Source organism: Marmota flaviventris, chromosome 16 (assembly GCF_047511675.1).
Source record: "Marmota flaviventris isolate mMarFla1 chromosome 16, mMarFla1.hap1, whole genome shotgun sequence".
Classification (NCBI taxonomy): Eukaryota; Metazoa; Chordata; class Mammalia; order Rodentia; family Sciuridae; genus Marmota; species Marmota flaviventris.
The window spans coordinates 70,115,598-70,138,312 of NC_092513.1; the positions used below are offsets into that span (position 1 = coordinate 70,115,598).

The 22,715-nt window shown below is 47.6% G+C and overlaps 1 protein-coding gene across 11 annotated transcripts in view; it reads right to left on the reverse strand.

Moving 5' to 3' along the window:
- Window positions 1-22,715, reverse strand: part of Fancc (FA complementation group C) — a 179,258-nt gene that overhangs the window by 19,414 nt on the left and 137,129 nt on the right. For all 11 annotated transcript variants that reach the window (XM_071602510.1, XM_027955833.2, XM_071602511.1 and 8 more), the window contains 2 exons: window positions 19,105-19,269; window positions 7,585-7,741 (listed from right to left, as the gene is read on the reverse strand). In XM_071602510.1, coding sequence (XP_071458611.1) covers window positions 7,585-7,741; window positions 19,105-19,269 — 322 coding nt within the window. The remainder of the gene's footprint in view (window positions 1-7,584; window positions 7,742-19,104; window positions 19,270-22,715) is intronic.

Genomic DNA, 22,715 nt, shown 5'->3' on the forward strand with positions numbered 1-22,715 from the left:
TTATTTAAGAAAGTAACTCACAGAGGAAAGGTCGCTTGCTTCCTGGCTTTGATCTTAGCAAGCCAGTTAATCTTAGCCTTGCTGTAAGTAACAATTATTAAGAGGTCACTGGATATATGCCCGGAAAATATCACAAGTTTCCATGTATCCAAAATGGATAAGACCAAGCAAGGGACAAGCATCACAGTCCCCAGGAAGCGTGCTTTGCCTAGGTCTGCAGACCAGGCCTCAGTCTCCCAGGTAGACCACCTGCCTCTAGAGTGTTTGGGACCAACAGCACTGCTGCGTGCCTACAGGAGGACAAACAGTACCTGAGAGTGCACAGGGAGAACAAGACCAGGATGGAACACGGCAAAAGAGAAACATTTCCTTTTATTCTAAATAGCCAACAACCCCGGGGCCATCCTGAGGGTTGAGCTAGCTGCGAAACTCCACGTTTGATTACATGGATCTCTGGATGGCAAAGGAAAGCATGATCCAAGGGGTAGATTGGGGCTGCCATGAGAGCCAAGGGGAAATTGAGTAAGAAAGTTCTACCGTCAAACAAGAATGAGCGCGAGAAAGAACTTAGGAGTGTTTTCCAGCAAGAGAGCTCCATCAAATGCTTCAAGTGTCCCCAGGTTGTGTGGAATCTGCCTGTTCCCCCATGCAGTGGACTGTCCACTTACAATTCTTTCTTTCCAAATATTTCAGAACCTCATTTACTCTCCACCAACTGTTAGCTCTTGGAGGCCAGGAGGTAGGGGAACTCTGCTCAAATAGCCGCAACAGGGATCTTGATGCTCAGCTACTTCTCATGGCACCCTTTGCTGTTAGTCTTTAAAATGAGACTCTAACTTTTTTCAGTGAGACCCCTCAAGAGGACTGAAGTGCTCTCAGGTTTGGCATGTGTGCCCGTGACATCAAATCACAAAAGCACACACTGAAGCTGTTTTTCTTACCATGAGAATCTTCTTTGGAAGCCACATCTCCCCTCAAGCCTTCATAGCATCCTTGCAAGTGATGAGGCAAACATTTAACCCCTCTGTCTCCTGCTGTACTGATCAAGGGGGAGCTCTGGTGACATGCACAGGTCACTGTCACCCAAGGTTCTGGAGCCTAGCTCAGAGACCCCATGATCTGTGCAATTATCTGTCCTTGAAAATGAAGAAAGAAAAACTTTCTTGGGTCCATCTGCTCGTCTGTTTTTCTCCATCCCACCAAAATCTGTTCCTTCTCAAGCTCCCTCTTCTCCATCTGGCCTAACGATTTTCATGCACAGATTATTTCAAGTCTGAGGAAACCCTGTCGTCAGGAGGCTATCAAGAACACAAGTTTGCCTTCTTCCCTCCTCCAATCCTTCCCCTAAATGTCAGAGGACAGACAGACAGGGACGACAAGCAGCTGCAGGCGCTTGGTCTTGCCTTCCTTGGCCTGGGTGGTTCTGCCCGCCAGCCCACAGCCACCTGGCCTCCAATGGCTGGTCCACAGCTGCCCCAGAGCAGGGGGGCCATCGCTGTGGAGGAAGGGCACAGCAGCCATGCTTGCTGCTGCTGCTGCTGCTTGGGAGAGGAGAGGGACAGGCCCTGCCGCCAGCCCCGAGAGCTGCGGACAGCATCGACCTCCAGCTCCACCCACAGGTGTTTTATGTCTTCATCCCAAACCAGCAATGACTATTACAAACACACAGAAGAGAACTGAGAACACAGATGAGCAAGTCTCAGGAAGAAATATTCATCTTTTTCTATTTTTTGATTCTGTGCATGTGAGAGAGGCACAGAAAACAAACCAGAAAGGGAAATCAAATCATGATTTGAGGTAATTCACAGCTAAAAGCAAATGCCTCTTAGAAAAAACTACAAAGGTGGCCAAGGGCAGGAACTCCCCCAGTCTCTTCCCGTCACCACTCTTCATGGACACACGCCCCTTCACCATCGAGACGGAAGGTGCAGATGAGCAGCAAGGAGCTGCAGCTTAGGGAGCTCGCAATGGATTCTCTTTCCAAGGCCCATCTGAATGCTCAGGAAGTTTCCATCTGAGCAATCTGCAGAAGGACTCCCCCTCCACGTGGCCCACCAGCCAGGCCGCCTGGTCCTGCGAGGATCCGACTGTTGGGAGCCTCTGTCGCCGGCTGGTATACACATGTAAATCAAAGGGCAACTATATCCACCACGAAAGCTTTCTACTTAAAAAAGATTCTCCCTAAGATTAATTCCAACAATAAACGCCTTTATTGAGTTAAAGAATGATTTGGTTTTCAAACAATCTATTTATATAAAAACCTTCACATCTACCATATAAAATTAGGCATCTTTATAAATATGTATTTTTCATGATGCCATTTTCCCCCTATTTTCAAAATGCTAAACATAAAACTGTAAATATTCCTTTTACGTTTTAGGATCTATTTTGTTTTAAAACATTCAAGTTTCTTACAATAAATTTGGGTTTAGAGGAATTATTCTTTCTTTTTAATCTTTACCAGATGTTGTTTATACTACGAGCAATTTTTTTCAGTACTCCATAATGCAATTATTGTTTAATTAGTGATAAATCTGTCATTCCTGGGCTTAAAAACTTAACAAGTACCAAATGTACTTTTGCGTTTTAAATTTACACACGCTCTCTAAGACACTGAAGTGGGAGGTGCACCTGGGGGATGCCCAGCTCTGGACGCTGGACAAAAATCCCTGAAATCTGGTCCCTGGACCAGTGCCTGGATCCAGCCAGCCTGCGGAGCCTGAGCAGGGGGAAGCTTTCTCGGTGCCCACACCACTCTGGGGCCAGCCTGAGTAGTAAAGGACGCCCGGGGCACGGCTGCCCTGGCTTTTGTTGCTGTCCGCCTGTGTGTTTTCCCTCGCAGGCTCCATCTTTGCCTGGCTGCAGGGTCACATCCCCAGCAGGGACACTGTCCTGCAGTCTGGGCTTTCTCTACCAGACAGTCCAGGGGCATCTGGTGCCCCCCAGAGGTCAGCACTGGGAAGTGCAGCTGCTGCCTGGAGGCAGAGCCCACAGCTTCAGCCACTGCTGAGAGTCTTCCACTCATGCAACACATTAAAAAGGAAATACTTAAAAGACTGTGGAGGGGAAAAGGAGGAAAAGAAAACTCTAGAGCATCAGTGACAGCTATCTGTGCACAGAAACGGATCACATCGTGCAGGCTGTGGAGCTGTTTCCATCACAGCATTTTGCGAAAGGGAACCTGTGCCCTGCGATCTTGTGGAAACAAAGTCCCTTTTTCCTCTTGAGATGGTCACGACTGCTGTCTGGAGAAAGAAGACGAGCGCACACTTAGCTCACACCAAGAGCCCTGAGGTGGCCGGAGCTTTTGTTCTGAAGCTCTTTCGAGTTAAGAAGTGCTTTGGTTGAGCTGTGAGGCCTTTTAGGCAGGAGAATCGGGGAGGAGTGGACTCATCACCTGGGCACAAGACCCAAACCAACCCTGCCCCCTCAGTGCCAGCCTCTCCATCTGCTGGGGAGGTGACAAGCAGCTCCTCAGGACACCGCTGCAGTAGCCATAACTGCAGGTCCAGGGTGCCCCACCCTGGCACACAGCAGCGTAGCACAGCCACCCTGCCACCTGCCAGCCTTCTCACTCAGGGCAGGCTCCAAACAATAGCTCTCTGGGCCCACCAACAGAACCAAGGGGAAGCACAGCCTTGTTCTGATTGGGGCCAGCCTCGGGAACCCAGAGGCTGCATGCTTTGCGAGTGGCTTCCACTGCTCTTGGTGACAGCACCAGTCTTTAAGGGCAGGTCTGAGGCCAGGGGTTGTGGCCTTCCTGTGACGGTGCTGCCAGGGAGCAAAGCACCATCTGTGTTTTCTTTTCTTTCTTGTTGCTGTGGTTTGCTTGGGTTCTGGGATTGAGCCAGAAGTGTTCCACATCCCCAGCCATTTCTTATTTTTTACTGCGAGACAGGGTCTTGCTGAGTTGCTTAGGGCCTCACTAAATTGCTGAGGCTGGCCTTGAACTCATGATCCTCCTGCTTCAGCCTCCTGAGTTGCTGGGATTATAGTGTGCACCACCACTCCTGGCTAAGACCTGTACAGTAAAAACTGGGGTTAAAACTTGTACAAACTTCAATTTATCTGGGGGCCACCATCTGTGGCAAGCAGCCATGTACTAGGGGACAGTTTGGTCCATGAAAGCCAAAGGATGAGCCCCAAAAATAAACAGTTTGGAAAACTCATTTTTATTTTAGAAACCAAAGATGTGTGTGTGTGTGTATAAAATTTATGTGACAACAGACCAGTCCCTATCATTTGGAGTCTCAGGGGAGCACACCAGGCCTCTGCAGTCCTGAGAGGCCAAGGAACATCTGGGAGGTGACTGCACTCTACAGCACTTTCATCTTGTGCTTTGCTATATCTTGGTAACTATAGAATTTCCAGGACTCGCTGTGTAGAGTCCCCAGAGATGGAAATATAATTAACGGCGTTCCATATAAAACACGAGTTACGTAGACCATCACGCTTTAATTACTCTCAGAGCCGGACTCTAATGTAATAGGCATCGGGTTTCCTCTGCAGCACAGCACAGCAGGCTGGTGCTGGGTCTTGGAGATCCAGCTGATACCTCGGCTCGGTCCTGTCACTGCACCAAGATACTGCACTGCGATAAACAGGTCGGATGATGCAATTAGGAAACAGTTCTTCAGGTTACCCCCGTAATCACCCTGTAGGTCACAGGCTTGTTCCAGCCCGAGGGGCCCTCGGGCATGGCAGGCCACGATGCCTGGGGAGAGTGGCCCACGCCAATCAGGGGCTTCTAGCCAGTCTGTATTGTAATTACCTCCCATGAACCATGAGGCACAGAGAGGTCACATCCTGCCAATGCCACAATAAATTAAACCAAATAACACCCTCTAGAATCTCCTTTGAACCATAATAAAAGCTCTGAATCTCTAACACATGATCCTGATAAACTCTTGGGGAATCGATGGGCGCTGGCATTGTTCAGCGGGCAAGGCTACGGTCCACTACAAACAGTGCCTGAAGATTCTGCAATGTGATGTCCGATGGGAGAGGCGCCTCTCTCTCTGCTGTGCTCACTAAAGTGCCACTCCCGTAGAAGGGACACAGGGGAGGTTCAGAGAAGAGCCACAGGAGCAATGAAAGGTCACGGAAAAACCCACAGGGCGGGAAGTTCTCCACTGAAAGGGGCTCACAGAAAACTGGTCAAGCCTCTCAGAAGCACATAGTCCACTTTCTCTATTTTACCGCTGAGAAGCAACCAGAAGAAAAGTGCCTTAAGTTACAGCATGAGCATTTAAGTCAGAAATAAAATTACGAGGCAATAAAGGTGATTTATTGCCTTTAGCAATCTGGAATGGGCTGCCAGAGGGCTTCCAAAATTTTTTGTTTATTTTAAATTGTGTTGTGATTATTTTAAAGTAAGGTGCATTCTTATCTCTTGCTTTAATATGCAACTCTCTTGAAAATGAGGAGATCAAATAGTAACTGCCCTTAAAAATGAACTCTTGGGGTCTCTCAGTCTTAATATGTGTTTTTCTTTCTTTTTTCTTACCAAGTGCTGTAAACTTTCAGATCGAGTGGGTTCAGTCGGGGCACCCGACTGGCAGGTGACAGTGGCAGGACCCACATGGTTCTCTGACTGGGAAGCCCAGACACTAAGAGCAGGAGGGGCCCTGGAACAACAGGTGGGCAGGCCCCAGAGGAGGCGGCAACTGGTGCCACCGGGATTCCCACACTCAGCCTCCAGCTTGAAAGAGAAAGAAGAAAACAGGAGGTTCCAGCAGAATTAAACACAGAGGAGGCCCTGGAGGCAACGAGGCCCTGCTGGTGAGCACAGGACCTTGGGCCCAGCCAGCCCTGGCCCCAAGCGTCTCAGCCAGGACCAGGTGGACACTCCCGACCCGTGTCCTGGCCACACTTGGGATGGGGCTGTCAGCAGAGCTCTCTGAGCTCACGACTCTGTGCCAAACCCTCAGAGGTGACAGTGGATGGGAAACAGTGCAGTCCACGAAGGGTCCTGGGAGACACTCTGTGGCACACGGCACAGCCCTGCGGCGATGGCAGCTTGCCACGTCATCACTCCTGTGACTCTCCAGCTGGTGGTGCAAGTGTGACAGATGTGGCTATGCTCTGACAGCACCAACTCCACTTTGGGCTTTCTCTTGTCACACAGGTGTGACTTGAGCCAAGCGGCTGACAGCTGTCACCAACATGCAAAGGAGCTGATATCCTGGGCTTTTCTCTCCCGACCCCGAGGCCTGGTCATGTGCCTGCTAGGAGTGGGCACCAGCATCCTCAGATGGCCTCGGAGACACGACACTTGCTGCGACTACACCCCGTAGTCCATGCTCTGCCCCAGAGAACAGGTCCCCCTGGGCTGCGGCCTTCACAGCAACACATAGCCATCGAGTGTGGTTTGACAGCACAGTCTCCAGACCTTTCTTCTGTGGACACAATCTGTTATTTTGACTTTTCCCCTTTGCTTTGAGATGAGAACCCCTAGGCTCAGGGCACCCTCCTGTCTCAGCCTCCTGAGTGCTGGCCTCAACACTCAGGAGGGTGCGCCAACACGCTCGGCTTTCTTCTGCCTATTTTTGTCTACATTTTCACACATTCCTGTGCTTATTTATACTCATTCTGCTCTTGTATGTCTTGGTACAAACCAGGTCATGTGGAAACTACCCATGCCTCATTCACTTGTCACTTGATTGAGAGATAAAAGGACCAAGGAGTGGGGCCACCCTGGCTGGTCCACTGTGACATGTAGCTTTTTCGATTTTTTCATCTTGATTTCTTAACATAACTGCACACTGACTGCACAGAGCTGCCTCCCACAGAAGGAGCCGCAGGACGGCTGACGCTGGGCCAGGCAGTGTGGCCCTGGGGCCACTGAGTCCCTGACTTCACAGGCCTGGGGACGAAGGCAGTGGAGCCATCACAGAAGGAGGTTCCAAGGCTGAGAGCCTCACCCGAGAGAAAGTTCCAGAACCTCAGCTCTCTCGCTGCTCTGGTCGTTTTTCTGTTTTGGTCTCCTGACTGCTACTGTTCCTCTGGTGAAGAGCAAGAGGCTTATTTTTAAACTGTTTCTGTTAACTGATTCCTCTTCTCCCTTGGCCACAGATCTTCATTTTTAGAAAACTTCCCCCTCATGTTGAAATAAGAAATAGTATCTCTAAAAAGCCTGCTGTGGAGTCCCTGGCCTCCTTGGGCACCCCAGGCCTGCAGGGCACCTGTGGCAAGGACAGGGGGGCCGGGGAAGAGCAGTGCTCAGCCTCCTTCCCGGGCACCACCATCCTGTGGTGTGGGGAGAAGGCGGGCCGCGGACAGAGCGGACTGCGTTCCGACAAGTGCAACGGGGAAGGGCCAATAAAGTGCTCCTTTGCAGAGCCCCCAGCACCTTTGCTGTCTAAATGTCCATCCTGTGAATACACCATCTGAGGCCCAGGGATCATGTGGCTCTCAAACCTCTCCCCCTAGGCACCAAGTGCATAGAAAAGCTGGCGAACCGGGTGCTTTCTAGATAAAATGTAAACACCCATCTCCTATTTACACCCGCCCCACCCTCAACTCCAAGAAACGATTCCCAGCATCTCCCTTGAGGATTTTCCCCTCACCAAGCCTCGCACGTACCAGTAACGAATCTTTGACAAAGCACTCGATCTCTCTCAGACGATGCCTCTCACTGGAGACGAGCTTTTCAAAAAGACATAGCACTGCTCTTTCAAGGCTGGGAAGGTGCCGAAGCCATAGGCTGGTGACAGCCGCCACGGGGAGAGAGATCTTCTTCCTTTCAGCGAGAAACAAGAGGAATGTTAGGTAGACATGGATCCTGAAAAAAGAATGAGCAACACTCACCGTGTGATGCCCACCCAGCGCAGCAGGCCTCTCGGTGGCCAGAGCCAGAGGGAACATTCATGGCACCCAGGAACAGTCACTTTGTACTCCTTTGAAAATAACACGACTACCCTGGTACCTAACTCACTGTAAGAATCAGAGAAATGTCAGAAAAGAAATCTGCATTCAAGAAAGATAAGCAAATTGACAGTGAAGAAAGAAAAAGAGAGGGATGAAAAATGAGTGGGAGACAGGTCTCGTGTGTCCAGGTAAACGCAGGCCCAAACTTCAGAAAATAACAGATGACCTTGGGAAAGCTGCGTAACCTTTACACCTCCGTTTCCTCATCTGTGAACTAGGTCGGAGGGTCCACACAGTAACACATGCGCAGTGCTTAGCACAGCGCTACACTGTCAATGCTGAAGAACTCTGTTTACAAATCTGTTGCTGAAAAGTTAAAAAAATACTTTTTATTAACAATTCACATATGGTGGTTATGGCCGAGCTGATACAAAGTAGACCTTAAACATGGCAACTTCATAAAAACCATTTCTTGCAGCTGTTTCTGCTGGAGGGTCCTCCGGTGTCAGTGATTTGGGGCTCTAGCTCCCCTCCTGGGAGGGACTGAGGGGTAGGTGTCTGATTCTGCACTCTGGCCCCCAGGGCTCCCTGCCCTTACCCTCCTGTCCCATACAGAAGGGCGCTTTCAAGGTCTGCACAGGGGCTTACTGTTATTAATATGTCCCGGCCACAGGTGCCCTGTAGGCCCGGAGCATCCGAGGAGGCCAGGGACTCCACAGCAGGCTTTTTAGAGAAACTATTTCTTATGTCAACATGAGGGCAAAGGCCTCATTACCCCTTCAATGACCCCTTCAGCCCCTGTCCCCTCACCATGACTCCTGGGCCACTTCTCTGCAGAGCTGGTGGGAAGCCCAGGGACCACTGTCTTCCCGCTTTGTCCTTGCACCCACCTTGTCACCAGGGGGATCACCGAGGACCAGGTGGAGGGCGGGAGGGCCTGGGCACGGCCTGCCTCTGGGCTCCTCTGATCTCACATCCTCACCCTGAGCTTCGACTCAGCAGGGACCCCAAGCAGGGCCCCTTCCTCCATCCCGTTGCCTCCCACACCTGGCAAAGAGCTGCTGCAGGCCCACAGCCCTCCATGCCAGCTGTGCCCGACTCAGGTGGAAAGGGGAGAGCGGACCAGTGCTGTGAAGGATCGGCCAGGGGCTCTGCTGGAGGCGTGTGGACTCAGGCGCAGCAAGCAGAGGCACTAACAGGCCCGCAGTGTCCCAGATCCCGGGCGAGCTCTGCCTGGTGACAGGCTTTGGGGAGGTGCTGGCTGCACGGAAGGTAATGGATGAGGAGCTAAGGGAGGAGCGCTGAGCGGGGGAGGAGGGCCTGGGCACAGGCCATGCCCAGGAACACGAGCACTCAGGCGTCAGTGGAGAAGGAGGAAATGCAGACGGCAAGCGAGCGAGAAGGCCGCATCAGGCAGGCCCTCGATGGACGCAGAAGAGGGTGAGGGGAGGAGGGGGTGGCGGCGAGGGCAGGACAGGAGTTGGGCCTCCAGAGGGACAGCTGCAACAGGAGGACACCAGGAGGAGTCTGTGTGGCCTGAAAGTGGTGTTTGAGGACCATGCGGCCGACTGGTGATGGACAGGCACCCACTGCAGCAGTATCACAGAGACCAAGTTAGAAGCCACTGGGACGTGTGTCCCAGGAACAACGGGGTGGAGTAAGACCCACGGACACTGTGGCACATGTTCCTTTTTTGTTTTATAATAAATGAGCTGGGTCTGCATCCCCTGAAGGATGTCCAAGGTAGGGTAGTTGAGAAAAGGTTCCAGAGTGGTACGTATAGTGTGACAGTAGATGTGTTGTTGTTCTGTACTTAAAAGCTACTTTAAGAAGAATGAGGACTCCTTTAAATAGACTACTGTGTGTTAATAGGAATATCAGGTATGGTTATCAGAAGTTGGTGGGGGAGACAAAGGGAGATCATTTCTGTATTGTGCTGTCTAACCTGATAAAATGAACATACATCCTGTGGAATATTTTGTTTTCTTGTATTAGAGGTTGAACCCAGGTGCTCTGTCACTAAGCCACATCCCCAGACCTTTATTTTTTGAAACAGGGCCTCACTAAATTGCTCAGCTCGCCTCGAACTTGCCGTCCTCCTACTTCAGCCTCCCAATTCACTGGGATGGTAGGCGTGCACCACCACGCCCCACTGGGGAAATTTTAGAGTCAATGAAGTAAAAAAGAAAAAACAAAATCAAATGTTTTCAGGGACGTGGGCATTTTCATTCTGCTCAACGTGTGTTAGTTGGAAACTCTACGGTTGCCCTTTCCCTGCACTCTGCTTGCTCCATCTCTCTAGGCACCGGTAAAAATGATGAATTGAAGGAACTGGAGAAGATAAAGCATCGGCTCCCTCAAATCCCTACTTGGCCGCCAGGGGAGTTTTCTGTGCTGGGCGGTGCTTTGGGTGAATGTGGGGCAGCAGGGTTTATGGGCAATACTTTTATGATTTTTCTCCAAATTGTGGGGAGCAGGGTCTGAGAGAAGCTGCCACACAAAACACCTGATTTTTAGTTCTGGATTTCTTTTTTTCTTTACATTTATTTTTTTTAGATGTAGGTGGACACATACATTTATTTTATTTTTATGTGGTGCTGAGGATCAAACCCAGTGCCTCATGCATGGTAGGCGAGTGCTCTGCTGCTAAGCCCCAGCCCCAGCCCTTAGTGCTGGATTTCTGACAGGAAATATCTCCTGCCAGTAGACTCTTCCAGATTAGGTGCTCCTCGACACTCAGTTTCCCCCCAATACTCAGCGTGGCGGGCAGAGATTGCTCCGCCTTCTCCAAAGAGATGGAGTAGGTGAAGAAATTGGCCTAGCTGCTTATTAAATCATTTTGCTTCAAATGTACTTTTGTTTTTAATAGCTATAAAAAAAGGTAGAATTAAATCCTCCACTAGAAAGGTTCTTGATGGAGGCGCCCTTCTGAGGGATGCTTCTGAAGGTGCCGGGGGGGGGTGGGGGTGGGGGTGGGCAGTTGTGACATTCACTCTTCCAGTCAGCAGGCAGCAAAGGGCTGTTCAGGCCACCAGAGGACCCATGAAAGTTGGGTCCAGTTTCTGCTGGGGAATTGCTTAATCCAAAAAACCAGGAAGGATACTCTGTGCCACCCTAAACACAGGATTACTTGATAATCTCACGCTTAAGTCAGCGAATTCACTTCTGTGCTCAAAAGACCCGATAAGAACAATTTTAACAATTTTAGACCCTTTAGGAAAAGTTTATTTAAGGCTCACAATGTGGAAGGTCTTCATCCACAGACGGCCGACTCCATTCCTGGGGCCTGAGGTGAGGTGGCACATCATGGAGGAAGAGTGTGCTGGCAGGAAAGCGTGGGGACATGGTGCCAGGAAGCAGGGAGAGAGCTTCCCTCACCAGGACAAAATGTAAAGCCCATCAGGAAGTGGTACCACTCGCCTGTGATCCCAGTCACTCAGGAGGCTGAGGCAGGAGGATTGCAAATTCAAAGCCAGCCTCAGTAACTTAGCAAGGCCTTAGGCAACTTAGCAAGATCCTGTCTCTAGATAAAATATAAAAAGGGCTGGGGATGTGGCTCCGTGGTTAAGCACCCTTAGGTTCAATCCTCAGTACCAAAAAAAAAAAAAAAAAAAAAAACTACCACAAAACAAACTATAAACCCCAAAGGCATGCTCCCAGTGACCCAGCTCCTCCACCCTGCCTTGCCTACAGTCATCACCCAGTTAATCCATTCGAGTGGATTAACGCACTGATTAGGTCAAGGCTAAACTTTCTTGCACTGTCTCACACATGAGCTTTTGGGGACACCATGTATCCAACCATAACACCCCCCCAAGAGATACACCAAAGGGAAAGTCTGCCCTGGGCACTGTGTGTGCAGAGGGCCGCAGCCAGCACGGCGGGCAGCCAGGTGAGGCAGCACCACACCACACACACCACAGCTCCTCATGATCACAAATCCGCATCACAGATTTTCACATGAAAACCTTTCGATGACTGATTGTGTGTCCCTGAGGTTGGCGGGAGAGGTGGGTGGAGGATGGCGGGAAGCCTCCGACCATGGAAGAGAAGAAATGCGGTGCAGGTCCCACTCATTCTCTGCTGTCCTTCCGCCCCTGGCACCACACCGACTGCTCTTCCTCTAACATTCATTTATTGTATTTGATAATTACTTGAAGACCAATTCTTCTCTGAGTTGAAACAACATAAAACCAGGAGGTTTGCTGTAGGTGAGCCTTTTTTTGTAGCTTATTTTTTATTTTTAGAATCAGATTTCCCTACTTTATAAATGTGGGAAAGGCATTGGAAATAAATTGTGGCTCCTCATATTAATTTCAGTCAGCTTTTTATTTTGTTGTTGTTTATTTTGGTAATTTGACTTGTAGGAGCAAACTACCCATGAGCAGATTATTCAAGGAGCGTGCATGAGGTTCTTCTCATTGGCCACTGAATTCTTTACTACTAAGCATCTTGGAAACCATATTAGCTCCTTCGGCAATGGGAATTGAGTTTATATTTGACTTTTGTTTATAGATCCTTTTACTGGGGGGGAGATTAAAAAATTTTAATGTGAAATACCAAACATAATATAATTAATAAATAAACATAATAAAACTTGACACTAAGCCTACTATAATTGCTGTGAAGGTCAACAATCGTAACAGCACAGTGTTAACAGTTCTGGAGCGCTCCCTCTGGGCACCAGGCACTGTACTCAGCATATGATAGGCACTGACCCTATTTAGATTTAGATGTGAACAAGCATCCCAATTTGCATGGGACAAGTTCATAATTACAAAAGGGAACCCCTCTGATGCCCCAAGTGTTGTGTCAAGATTATAAGTCACATGGTCACCCTGCTTACCACTCACGGCCACTCCATGAGGTTAGCTGGTGGTCAATTACTCCTCCTACCATGAGCTCTTCATGCTCCCAGAACATTTCTCCACTAATTGTGCAGAATCTTTCATCCCCGCGTCAACTAGTTCTCCATCTCTCTGGACACCAGATGGGTGCCCAGTGATAATGCAGACACCATAGGTTAAGGGCTCAGCCCTATAAACTGTCCCCTCTGCAGATACCAATTACAAGGTGGTGGTGGGTTCCTTGTTTTCTGACTACAACTCAGAGGTTGCCATGATCCCCTCTTCAGTTTGATAATTTGTTAGAATGGCTTACAGAACTCAGGAAGGCATTTCTCTTACTCTTATTACCAATTTATTATAAAGGACACAACTCAGGAGCAGCCAAATGGAAGAGGGTCACAGGCAGGGTGTGGGAAGGGGCTTGGAAGGGCCTCTCAAGTGTACCACATCCCAGCATACCTCGGTGCTCACCACTCTGGGAGCTCTTCATGCCCTGAAGTTTCGGGGTTTTCATGGAGGTTTTGATATGTAGGCATAAATGACCCATCATTGGCCTGGTGACCAGGACCAATCCCAGAGGTTGAGGGTGGGCTGAAAGTTCCAACCCTTTGTTCATTGTGGTTTCTGTGGCCACCAGCCTCAGCTTGAAGCTTCCCAGGGGTCACCAAGAGTCATCCCAGAGCATAACTCAGGTGGGGCTTATGAAACAAAACCCATTCTTCTCACCTTGACCACTGAGGAAATTCCAGGATCTTAGAAGTGAGACAACGGCCACATGCGTATTTTGTACTACATCACAATACCACAGTTGTGCGTTTATTCTTCTTTCCATTTGTTCCCTGGCTCCTTCACCCAGGCATGGAGAAGAGCTTCTCTGTGCAGCCTCAGACTTCTCTGTGTTTCTGAGGTGATGGGTTTGGATTCACCTCAGAGGACGTGTCATGCCAAGCCACTTATGTTCTGAAGATTTATGAAGGAGCCTCAGAGCCCTCCCAGAAAGGTCTATGCAACTTGCAGCCTGCGGGTGGCTGTGACAGCGACCCCTGGGGTCAGATGTGAAGAGGCGATACTTGTGTGAAGGAAGAGGCTCCTCTGAATGTCTAATCTGCAGGGGGCAAGCATGCTCAGGGAAGGGAAGATGGGCAGCCTGATTCTGGAAACACGGCAGTACTTGGAAGCCAAGGCCAGAGATCCCCAGCTGATCACAAAACAGACATTCCACTGGCGAGTTCTGGTAAGGCCAATGGGTCAAAGAATTGCGTGGTTCTGAAATGACTAGGTGGCCCACGAGGGGACATGTCCAGGGGCCAGGGTGGGGTGGCAATGGCCCCCCTGGCTGACTCAGCCTCCCTGTGTCAACATGTGGTGGGGATGCTCTGTACAGGGGAATGTGGCCATGGACAGGCTCCAGCCCTACACCACACTGACAGAACTCACTGAGCTGAAACCGTAGGAACTGGACAGCTGAAGGCCACCCAGCAAGCATTTCTGGACAGTCTGTGCCTGCGGATTAGCAGACATGATGTTTTTCCAAACCAAATACATTTTATTAGCTGTGGAGGGAGGGTGGGCTATCACAGGACAGCAGCGCAGAGCCGCTGCCCGGCTCTCCTCCTCGCTGGGCACTTCTGGACCAGCTTTCTGGGGTTCCACAGAGGATGCCAAGGGCTATTTCACTCTTGTCCTCCTTAACCCAACTTTGCTGAGAAAGAGGACTGTGTGTTGAGGCTGAGAAGGCCGCGGCCTTCTGAGAGAGGCAGCCTGTGAGTCAGGAGCGGGGCTGCCAGGGACAGGCAGGGTTGTGCGTCAAGACAGATGTCCTGCAGAACTGCTGCGAGGGTGAGGAATCAAGTGGGTGGGGAGGACCGTTAGAGCTCCAGGGGTGGACTCCGTTAAGTGGTGCAGAGGGCGACATTTGGGGCACTGTATAAACTGTCACTTAATCTCTCACCTCAACATAGAGAGGTCAGACTCCTCGGGAAATTCAGACTGGGTGTATTTTGACAGAGGGCTAAGTAGGTAGAAAAAAGGACGTGTTTCATTCTTTAACCATGAAAATTAGTTTTTATTTTATTTTATTTTTTCACAATACTGGAAATTGAATGCGGGGATGCTCTCTCTACCAGTGAACCATATCTCCAGCCCTTTTATTTTGACCAGGGTCTCACTAAGTTTCCCAGGCTGGGCTGGACCTCTCAGTTCTCCTGACTCAGCTTCCCAAGTAGCTGAGATTGCTGGGGTGTGCGAGCACACCTGGTTAGTTTATTTTAAAACAACAAATGACAAAATCTATTTCCTTTCTAAATCTTACTTTAATGAAGTCCTGGATATAACCTTTCATAGGAAATGAATTTAAAATGTACATTCTTTTTTTCTTTTGGTACTGAGGATTGAACCCAGGGGTGCTTAACCTCTGAGCCACATCCCCAGCCCTTTTATATTTTATCTAGAGACAGGGTTTTGCTGAGTTGCTAAGGGCCTCACTAAGTTGCTGAGGCTGGCTTTGAACTTGTGATCCTTCTGCAACAGCCTCCTGAGCTGCTGGGATTAAAATGTGTATTCTAATTTTTAAGAGTTACATGTGAAAATTTAAACCCTCTCCTGGGAATGACTTCCTCTGAACTAACTGTAAGAACAACACAGTTTTGAACTTGTTCATTTTCTAAATGCAAAGGTACAATAAAAATCCATCTGAAGATGGAGAAGACCTACTTATAACATCAAACGGTTCAAAACAAAAATTCCACAAAACCTAGAGAGTAAGAGATGTCTAAAACTCAGGCATGAAAAATACATCAGCCATCGCTCTAAGATGGCAGAAGTAAAACTCAGCAACGAGAAGACAGACACATGCTCTTGGTTAGGGGACAGAAAGCCTCAACCTCACAGGGATGCCAGGTCTCCCAAAATTCATCTGTGCTCCTAACAGGACTCATTCCTAAATAACATTAGGGGTCTTTCCTGAGGCCAAACTGCTTCCCAAAGTTTACTAAGATAAAATAAGCAATAATATGTACACACATACACATAGATAAATTGAAAATTCACTAAACTAAAACCAGAGGAGAGCCAAGAAGGAACTAGCCTTAATTCACAGTAAACACATTAGACTCTACCACTTAAACAAAATGGTACTGGGGCATGAATACCCAGCAGACAAAGAGCCACAAAGGAAGACAAGATAAACCCCTGCATTCAGACCTAGCACATGACCAAAGGTGCATCCTGAGCCTGGGGCAGAGGGTGCTTGTGTCCTGTAGCCCACTCAGGAGGATGGCGCTTCGTCCTGGAGAGTGGGGAGCTGGCCCTACAACACAAATCACAATGCCAGACCACAGGTTGAAAGCACTGTCAACCAGATCCCCTGAAGCCCTAAACTCTAAGACAAGTTGTGAGATACTTAGGGGACTTTAATTCCTAACTATATGTGAAATGATAAGAACTAGTGTCAATTTTGAGGTGTAATGACTATGTTTTTAGATATGCACTGAATGGAAGGGTCTATGGAGATAACAGTTCTCCAATTTCTCTTTTAAAGTATTTAAATAACAAAAAATAAATAAAAAATATAAACAAAGTATTTTAAAAACTATACTTTTAACAAAATCTAATGCTCGTCATAAGTAGCAAATATCATTTTAAAGCTACATCAATACTCCTGTATACGAGGATTGAATTACATACTGTAACCCAAATAAGTACAGTGAAGAAAATTTCTTTGAATAATAAGGAATCACAGCTCTGCACCTTGAATTCTTAAAAAATGAACAACTTGAATTTCATTTTCTGAGACTGCATAGAATCTGGAAATTACTACACCAAGATGGAATTGAGAAGAGAGGAACACTGTTGGAAATCACTGCAGAGAAAGCAACTTCCCACATGCTGTGATTCTCAAAGTAGAGTCCACAGAACCCCGGTGGGGAAGAGGGGGAACTGAGACCCATTCAGGGCTCTGTTAGGTCCGAACCATTTTCTTAAAAATGTTCCATGGCATTAATTGTTTCCTCTCATGCTCAGAAGAGTGCCCGCGTGTCATGCGGAGGCTGCATGACACCTGATGGCACTAGGTCTCTAACACTCAGTGGGCCAAGTTCATGTATTTTCAGAGATTAACATGGTTTCTCTTTTCCTCTCCTTGCTTTTGCTATCTTTGGTTATACCTGATATATTAGCCAAAAAAAAAAAAAAAAAATCACTATTTTAAAAACCTGATATTTTCCTTTGTGTGTACATGGAAAGATAACAAAAAACAAGTTTATTTAGTTAGTTTTTTCAGCAGTAACTTTTTTTTTTTTTTTTTTTTTTTTGCTATTAGGGATCTAACTCAAGGGCACTTAACACTGAGCCCTTTGCATTTTTTGAGACAGGGTCTCGCTAACTTGCTTGGGGCCTTGCTAAATTGCAGAGGCTGGTCTTGAACTCGCATTTTTCCTGCCTCAGCTTAGAGGTGTGCACCACTGTGCCCAACTGCAGCTCTAGACTTCATAATAGTTCAGATTATTTTGGAATTCACCAATATTCTACTTAAAAACTAAACTTATTTAAATTGTATCTTCTTAAGTTTAAGAATGGATTTCTGGCTTTAGAAAGGAGGGTTAATCTTTGCTTTCTTGTTCCCAGCTCTTTCACCAGAAAGAGGGAACACAACACATGGGAGGGTCCTGTGATTCCCAGGGTGGAGGCCTCTACTCCAGAAAGTGGCTAGACCATAGATAAAAGCCAACACGGGAGGAAGTGGAGTCTGTAATTCACCTTTCTGGATCTTATGCAACAGAAGCCTTCATGGATTTCAACCGAGTCTAAATAAAAGGGAACCAAATGGGCTGGGGCTGTGGCTCAGTGGCAGAGCGCTTGCCTAGCATGTGTGAGGCACTGGGTTCGATCCTCAGCACCACATAAAAATAAATAAAATAAAGGAGTTCTGCCCATCTACAACTACAAGAAATTTAAAAAGAAAAAAAAAAAAAAAGGTGAAACCAAATGATCCCAAAGTATGTGCTAGATGTGAGCCATGAACTTCCCGCCGACAGAACTGTGGCCTGCCTCACACCTGGCTGGCCCTCCCATATGGCTCACAGCGACTGGTCTGCTCTGATGGGACAGAAGCAGCAGTGGTGACTGGTGACACTGGGAGTGCCCCCTGCATTCCTCAGCGCCCCACCCTCCTGGGCAGAGCTGACCTTTTAGACTGTCACCCTTGAGAGCACTTGTCAAAGTCCTGACAAAAGGAAAGCTCACAAAGGCTCTTCTGCTCGTGACCCAGGCATGGCTGACGGCAGAGGCACCCACACGGTCTGCAGCGGGCTTTTCCCCCTTCATGGAAACATACAGAAGAACGACCAGCAGACGATGACCCACTCACACTTGGGTCTTTGGCACATACTTTCACAAAAACTAGCAAAGTGACTGGATCACCTTAAGGAAAACAAATGACAAAAATCTGTGGCTCATGATACGTTGGAGCTTTTGAGCAGAAATTAGGATTTTGGAAAATCTGTGAAGACCAACATGAGCTTGGCAGCTTTCCAACATGCAAAGGCATTTCTGATGACACTGGCGGTGGCAGTAATGATTTTAAGTTTTCATGCTGCACGATGAATTATTTCTGTTTGGAGGATCTGCGTAACCAGTCAATGAATCAAGACTTTCCAAATGAACCCTGTGCAACACACCAGTGGGTTTTCATTTAACGGCACACGAAAGGCTCACTGTATAACTTCAGAGTCCACACGGCCACCAATCTCTTAAAAAATGACCATTTTTCAAGTTTTGGTGAAGCATCAAAGCAAAATATTCACAAAACCACCGGAGATGGCTATTACAGTGTTCCCGCCTTTCCCACCACAAACCTGTGTGAGGCTGAATTTTCTTTAAATACTTCACCGAGGACAACATGTCCCACCAGATGTAGACGTAATAAACTAGTTGTTACAAAAATGTGAAGACTGCCATTTCTGCCAAACAACTTTTGATTTGGAAAATATCATGCTTTTTCATAAAAATATGGCATTTATGTTAACACAGTCAATTCATTATTTTTTTTAATTAAGTTTTTGTGTTCCTTTTGTGGAACCTGGGATCAAATGCAGGGCCTTGTACCCGCATGCTAGGCAAGTGCTCTACCACCTACTACAGACTAGAAAATATTTTTAAAATGTTAATTTCAAATATGATATAGATAAATAGATTGACTGATAGATTGATCCATAGATAGAACCCATATTTTAAAAGGCTCTATGGGATCATCAATAATTTTTAGGAGTGTAAAAAGAGTTCTGAGATCAAAATGCTTGCACAATGCTGTTGTCTAACATCCCCAATGCATGGAAGCATTCTAAGTAAAGGAAAAATGGAATGGACAGAAGGCTAAATGGACATTACTTACAGCAAAAAGGCCTCGTTGATGGCTTCAAAGAGCTCGGGCCAGAGGACCTCCTGAGGCCCTTGGCCATGGTAGGTGAGCAGGGCCTCCACCAGGGGTTGACAATCAGGCAGAGTAACAAGAGGGACACAGATGCGTGACAGGGACATCAAACGCTCAGGAGCCATCCTGTGGAAGAAGTAGAATAGGAAATACCCAAATCTGAGAGCCACAAATATTAAAAAGGTCTAAAATCCTGATGTGAAGAGATGGATGGCAGGCCCCTGTGCTGGCCTAACAGGGAAGACCTCATAATCAGGACTCCAGGAAGGAGCCCTTGGGCTGCCATCCTGTTTCAGTGTCACCAAGACTTTACCTGGGACCACATCTATGGTCCCCTCCAGCTCACCAGGCTCCAGGGGGACCCTGAGTTCCTGTTCCAAGTGTCCTTCCCAACGCTGCCTCCATGGACTGGCCCTGAACCCTCCCTCCATCCTGGTCCTGGCCAGATAACCACCTGTGCCTGGCTATGCAGCTGTCTCCTGTCTCCCTGCTTCTGCCCTTCCTCCCACTGCTTATCATTAGAAGGTTCCAGCAGCTCTCCAAAACTTCAGACCACGTGACCGTCTGCTCCAGGCCTTGCAGCGGCCTGTCCCCTTGGTGAACAAGTGAAGTCTCTTGCGGGCCACACTGCTTCCTGTGACGGGCCTCCTTCTGTTCCATGGGCTCCACCTCCTTCCACTCTTCCCCATGTCTAAAGCTGCTCTGAATGCTGAGCAAGGCCCGCTGCTCAGCCTGTCTGTGAGCACAGCCAGCGCCCTCGCTGCTGGGAGGTCTAGATTCAACCCGGCCTTGGCAGTCTTCCCTGGCACGCCCTCCACGCACTGGCCATCATGTGTGGCAATCTGAATTGAAATTAAATAAAACAAAACATCCAGTGCCTCCAAGGTACTTGGCACCTTTCAAGTGCTCGCAGGGTACGTGAGGCCAGCGGATCCAGGATTGGACAGTGCACCTCACAGGCATAGATGAAACAGCAGACAGCACCGCTGACCCTCAGAGCTGCAGGTCCCTCTCACCTACACAGGGGTGCTCCACTAAGCTACATCCCAGCCCATTTTGTTTTTGAGACAGGGTCTTGCTAAGTTGCCCAGGCTGTCTTTGAAATTGGTTATCCTTCTGCCTCAGCTTCCCGAGTCACTGGGATTACAGGTATGCGTCACTGTACCCTGTAACTTTCGTTCTCTTTTATAACTAAGTTTTTACTCTTATCAAATTTAGAGATGCAACTAAATCATCTGTCAAACAGTTCTTGGAAATTATGGAAAACAGAGGCATCTCGCTCCCTCATCTCCGGGTAACACTTCCAACCCTCACTCCTCACGTGTTCCATGCAAAGGCTCACCTCAGTGGGACAGCCACCAGATGACACAGAGAAAAGAACCCAGGATGCTGCCACTGGGGACACAGGCAGACACACACAGCCAATGTGGAGCATAATCGGCCCGGCCTGCCACCTCTGCTGATCAGTCATCAACTGTTTGTACAGGGCCAATTCCACTTTGCTGTGTATCTGTACTGAAATGAATACACAGAAAGCTGACGGTTCTGTGTAGACCAGACTGCCACATGGCAGTTAAATGGGTGAACCAGACCTATATGACTCAAATACAAAAATCTCAAAAAATAATAACGAATGAAGAAAGCAAGCTGCAGAAAGATAAGCACAAGGTGACGTTACTCTTGTAAAGCCTTGAGATACCCCATACAACACATCTAAGTGTCCCCAACATGGCCGGAGGAGTCTCCACCCACTTCTGAGGCATGTCTAATCCTGGGAACGGGAAGAAAAAAGAAGATGGGGCAAAGACACTTTGACTTTAATTGAAACATTTTATTTTCTTAAAAATATCAATTATACTTATTACTAAAATGTTCGCATTGTAAGATTTGGACAATGGGTACAACACAGATTTTCTGTATGTCAAAGTATCTCACAATTAAATGTTTAAAAACTAAAATACAAGGTTACCAGGTAAAATATGAAAATGAAAAGAGACAATTTGTAATAAAGGAGCTAATTCCCACCTCATGTTCTTATCCCCAAAAGAGCAAAGCAGTGTATGAAAACCTAATCATCTGTAATCAGGCTTAGATTGCTTAATATTTCCCCCGTCTCTGGAGTACTTTTTCCCTTTATTTATATCTTTCTGAGCTCTTCCCACTATTTATTTGGTTATATTGGTCTCTAAAGAGTTAAGTTATTTGTGCTTTTCATTTTATCAGTCAAATCAATGGAACAATTTCTCAGGTGTGTTCAAATGAAGAATCTGAGTACTTGCATGTAAACATACTAAAGGCAAAAAATCAAAACATCTTACTAGTTAACAGGATATTGTTCTGATCTACCCAGTAAAAGGAAACTGAGAGCATCGATGATAAATCAATTGCGCCACGTAAATTTAACCAAATATGAGTCCAACAAATCACGAGGAACTGCCTGGTCTTACACTCTGCGGTAGCTTGTTCCCACAAAGCTCCATATTTGGGACATGTGCACCAAGAGATGGCACAAAACAGAAGTGGGACCGTCACGGTTATTCCAAGCATGCCAGGAACCAGGAGGCTGGGTATTCTTACACATAGCCCATGAACTGTGGCCTGTGAACTTGTTCACCTGATTTGGGTGAACACCAGAATCAGACCCAACTCCAGATGCACTTCTGAGAGGCTGTCAGGGTGACAGGATCAACTGCCAAACTCTTCAATGGGTTCCTCAACTGAACAACTGGTTCCTGTCGTGGGGATCAAACTGCAGAGAGAGAAATGTGGGCTTCTATACCAGCCACCAACCAGTTATTGGTTTTTTGGAAATAGCAAGCACCTGTTCCAGGTCCAAACTCCCCTAACCACCACTAGGAGAGTGGGCTAGGCACTGCTGGCTGATACGTTCGTGATGGCTGAAAAGTGTCCATCGGTGCCAGACTGCGCCTCATAATTATCTCTTTGTTGAAGACGCCTGCTTTTCAGAAGCACATGGACAAATTCCTTGGCATGAAGCTAGGTCCAGGGAAGGAGGTCTGTGCTGGCACCTCTGTCAGCCAACAGCAGCACGGGGGAAATGGTGATTAGGTTATTCCCAGTGAATGCAAATCTGTGATGTAATCAGAATTCCTAACTGGATTTACTAAGACCAGGCTGAGTCTGTGCTAGCAGAACATCTCCCAACATGAATTTACCCTATGAATCAGCCTCCTTTTATCAGAGAAGACATTCAGCATTTGTTTTTTTTGGGATTGGCTAACTTCATTTAGCTAACTTCACGTATTCTCCAACTCCATCCATTTACCTGCAAATGCCATGATTTTATTCTCTTTTATTGCTGAGTAATATTCTGTTGGGTATATATACCACATTTTCTTCATCCATTCATCTACTGAAGGACACTTAGGTTGGTTCCACAGTTTTGCTACTGTGAATTGTGCTGCAATAAACATTGATGTGGCTGTGTCCCTGTAGTATGCTGTTTTTAAGTCCTTTGGGTATAGACTGAGAAGAGGGATAGCTAGGTCAAAAGGTGGTTGCATTCCCAATTTTCCAAGGAATCTCCATACTGCTTTCCAGATTGGCTGCAC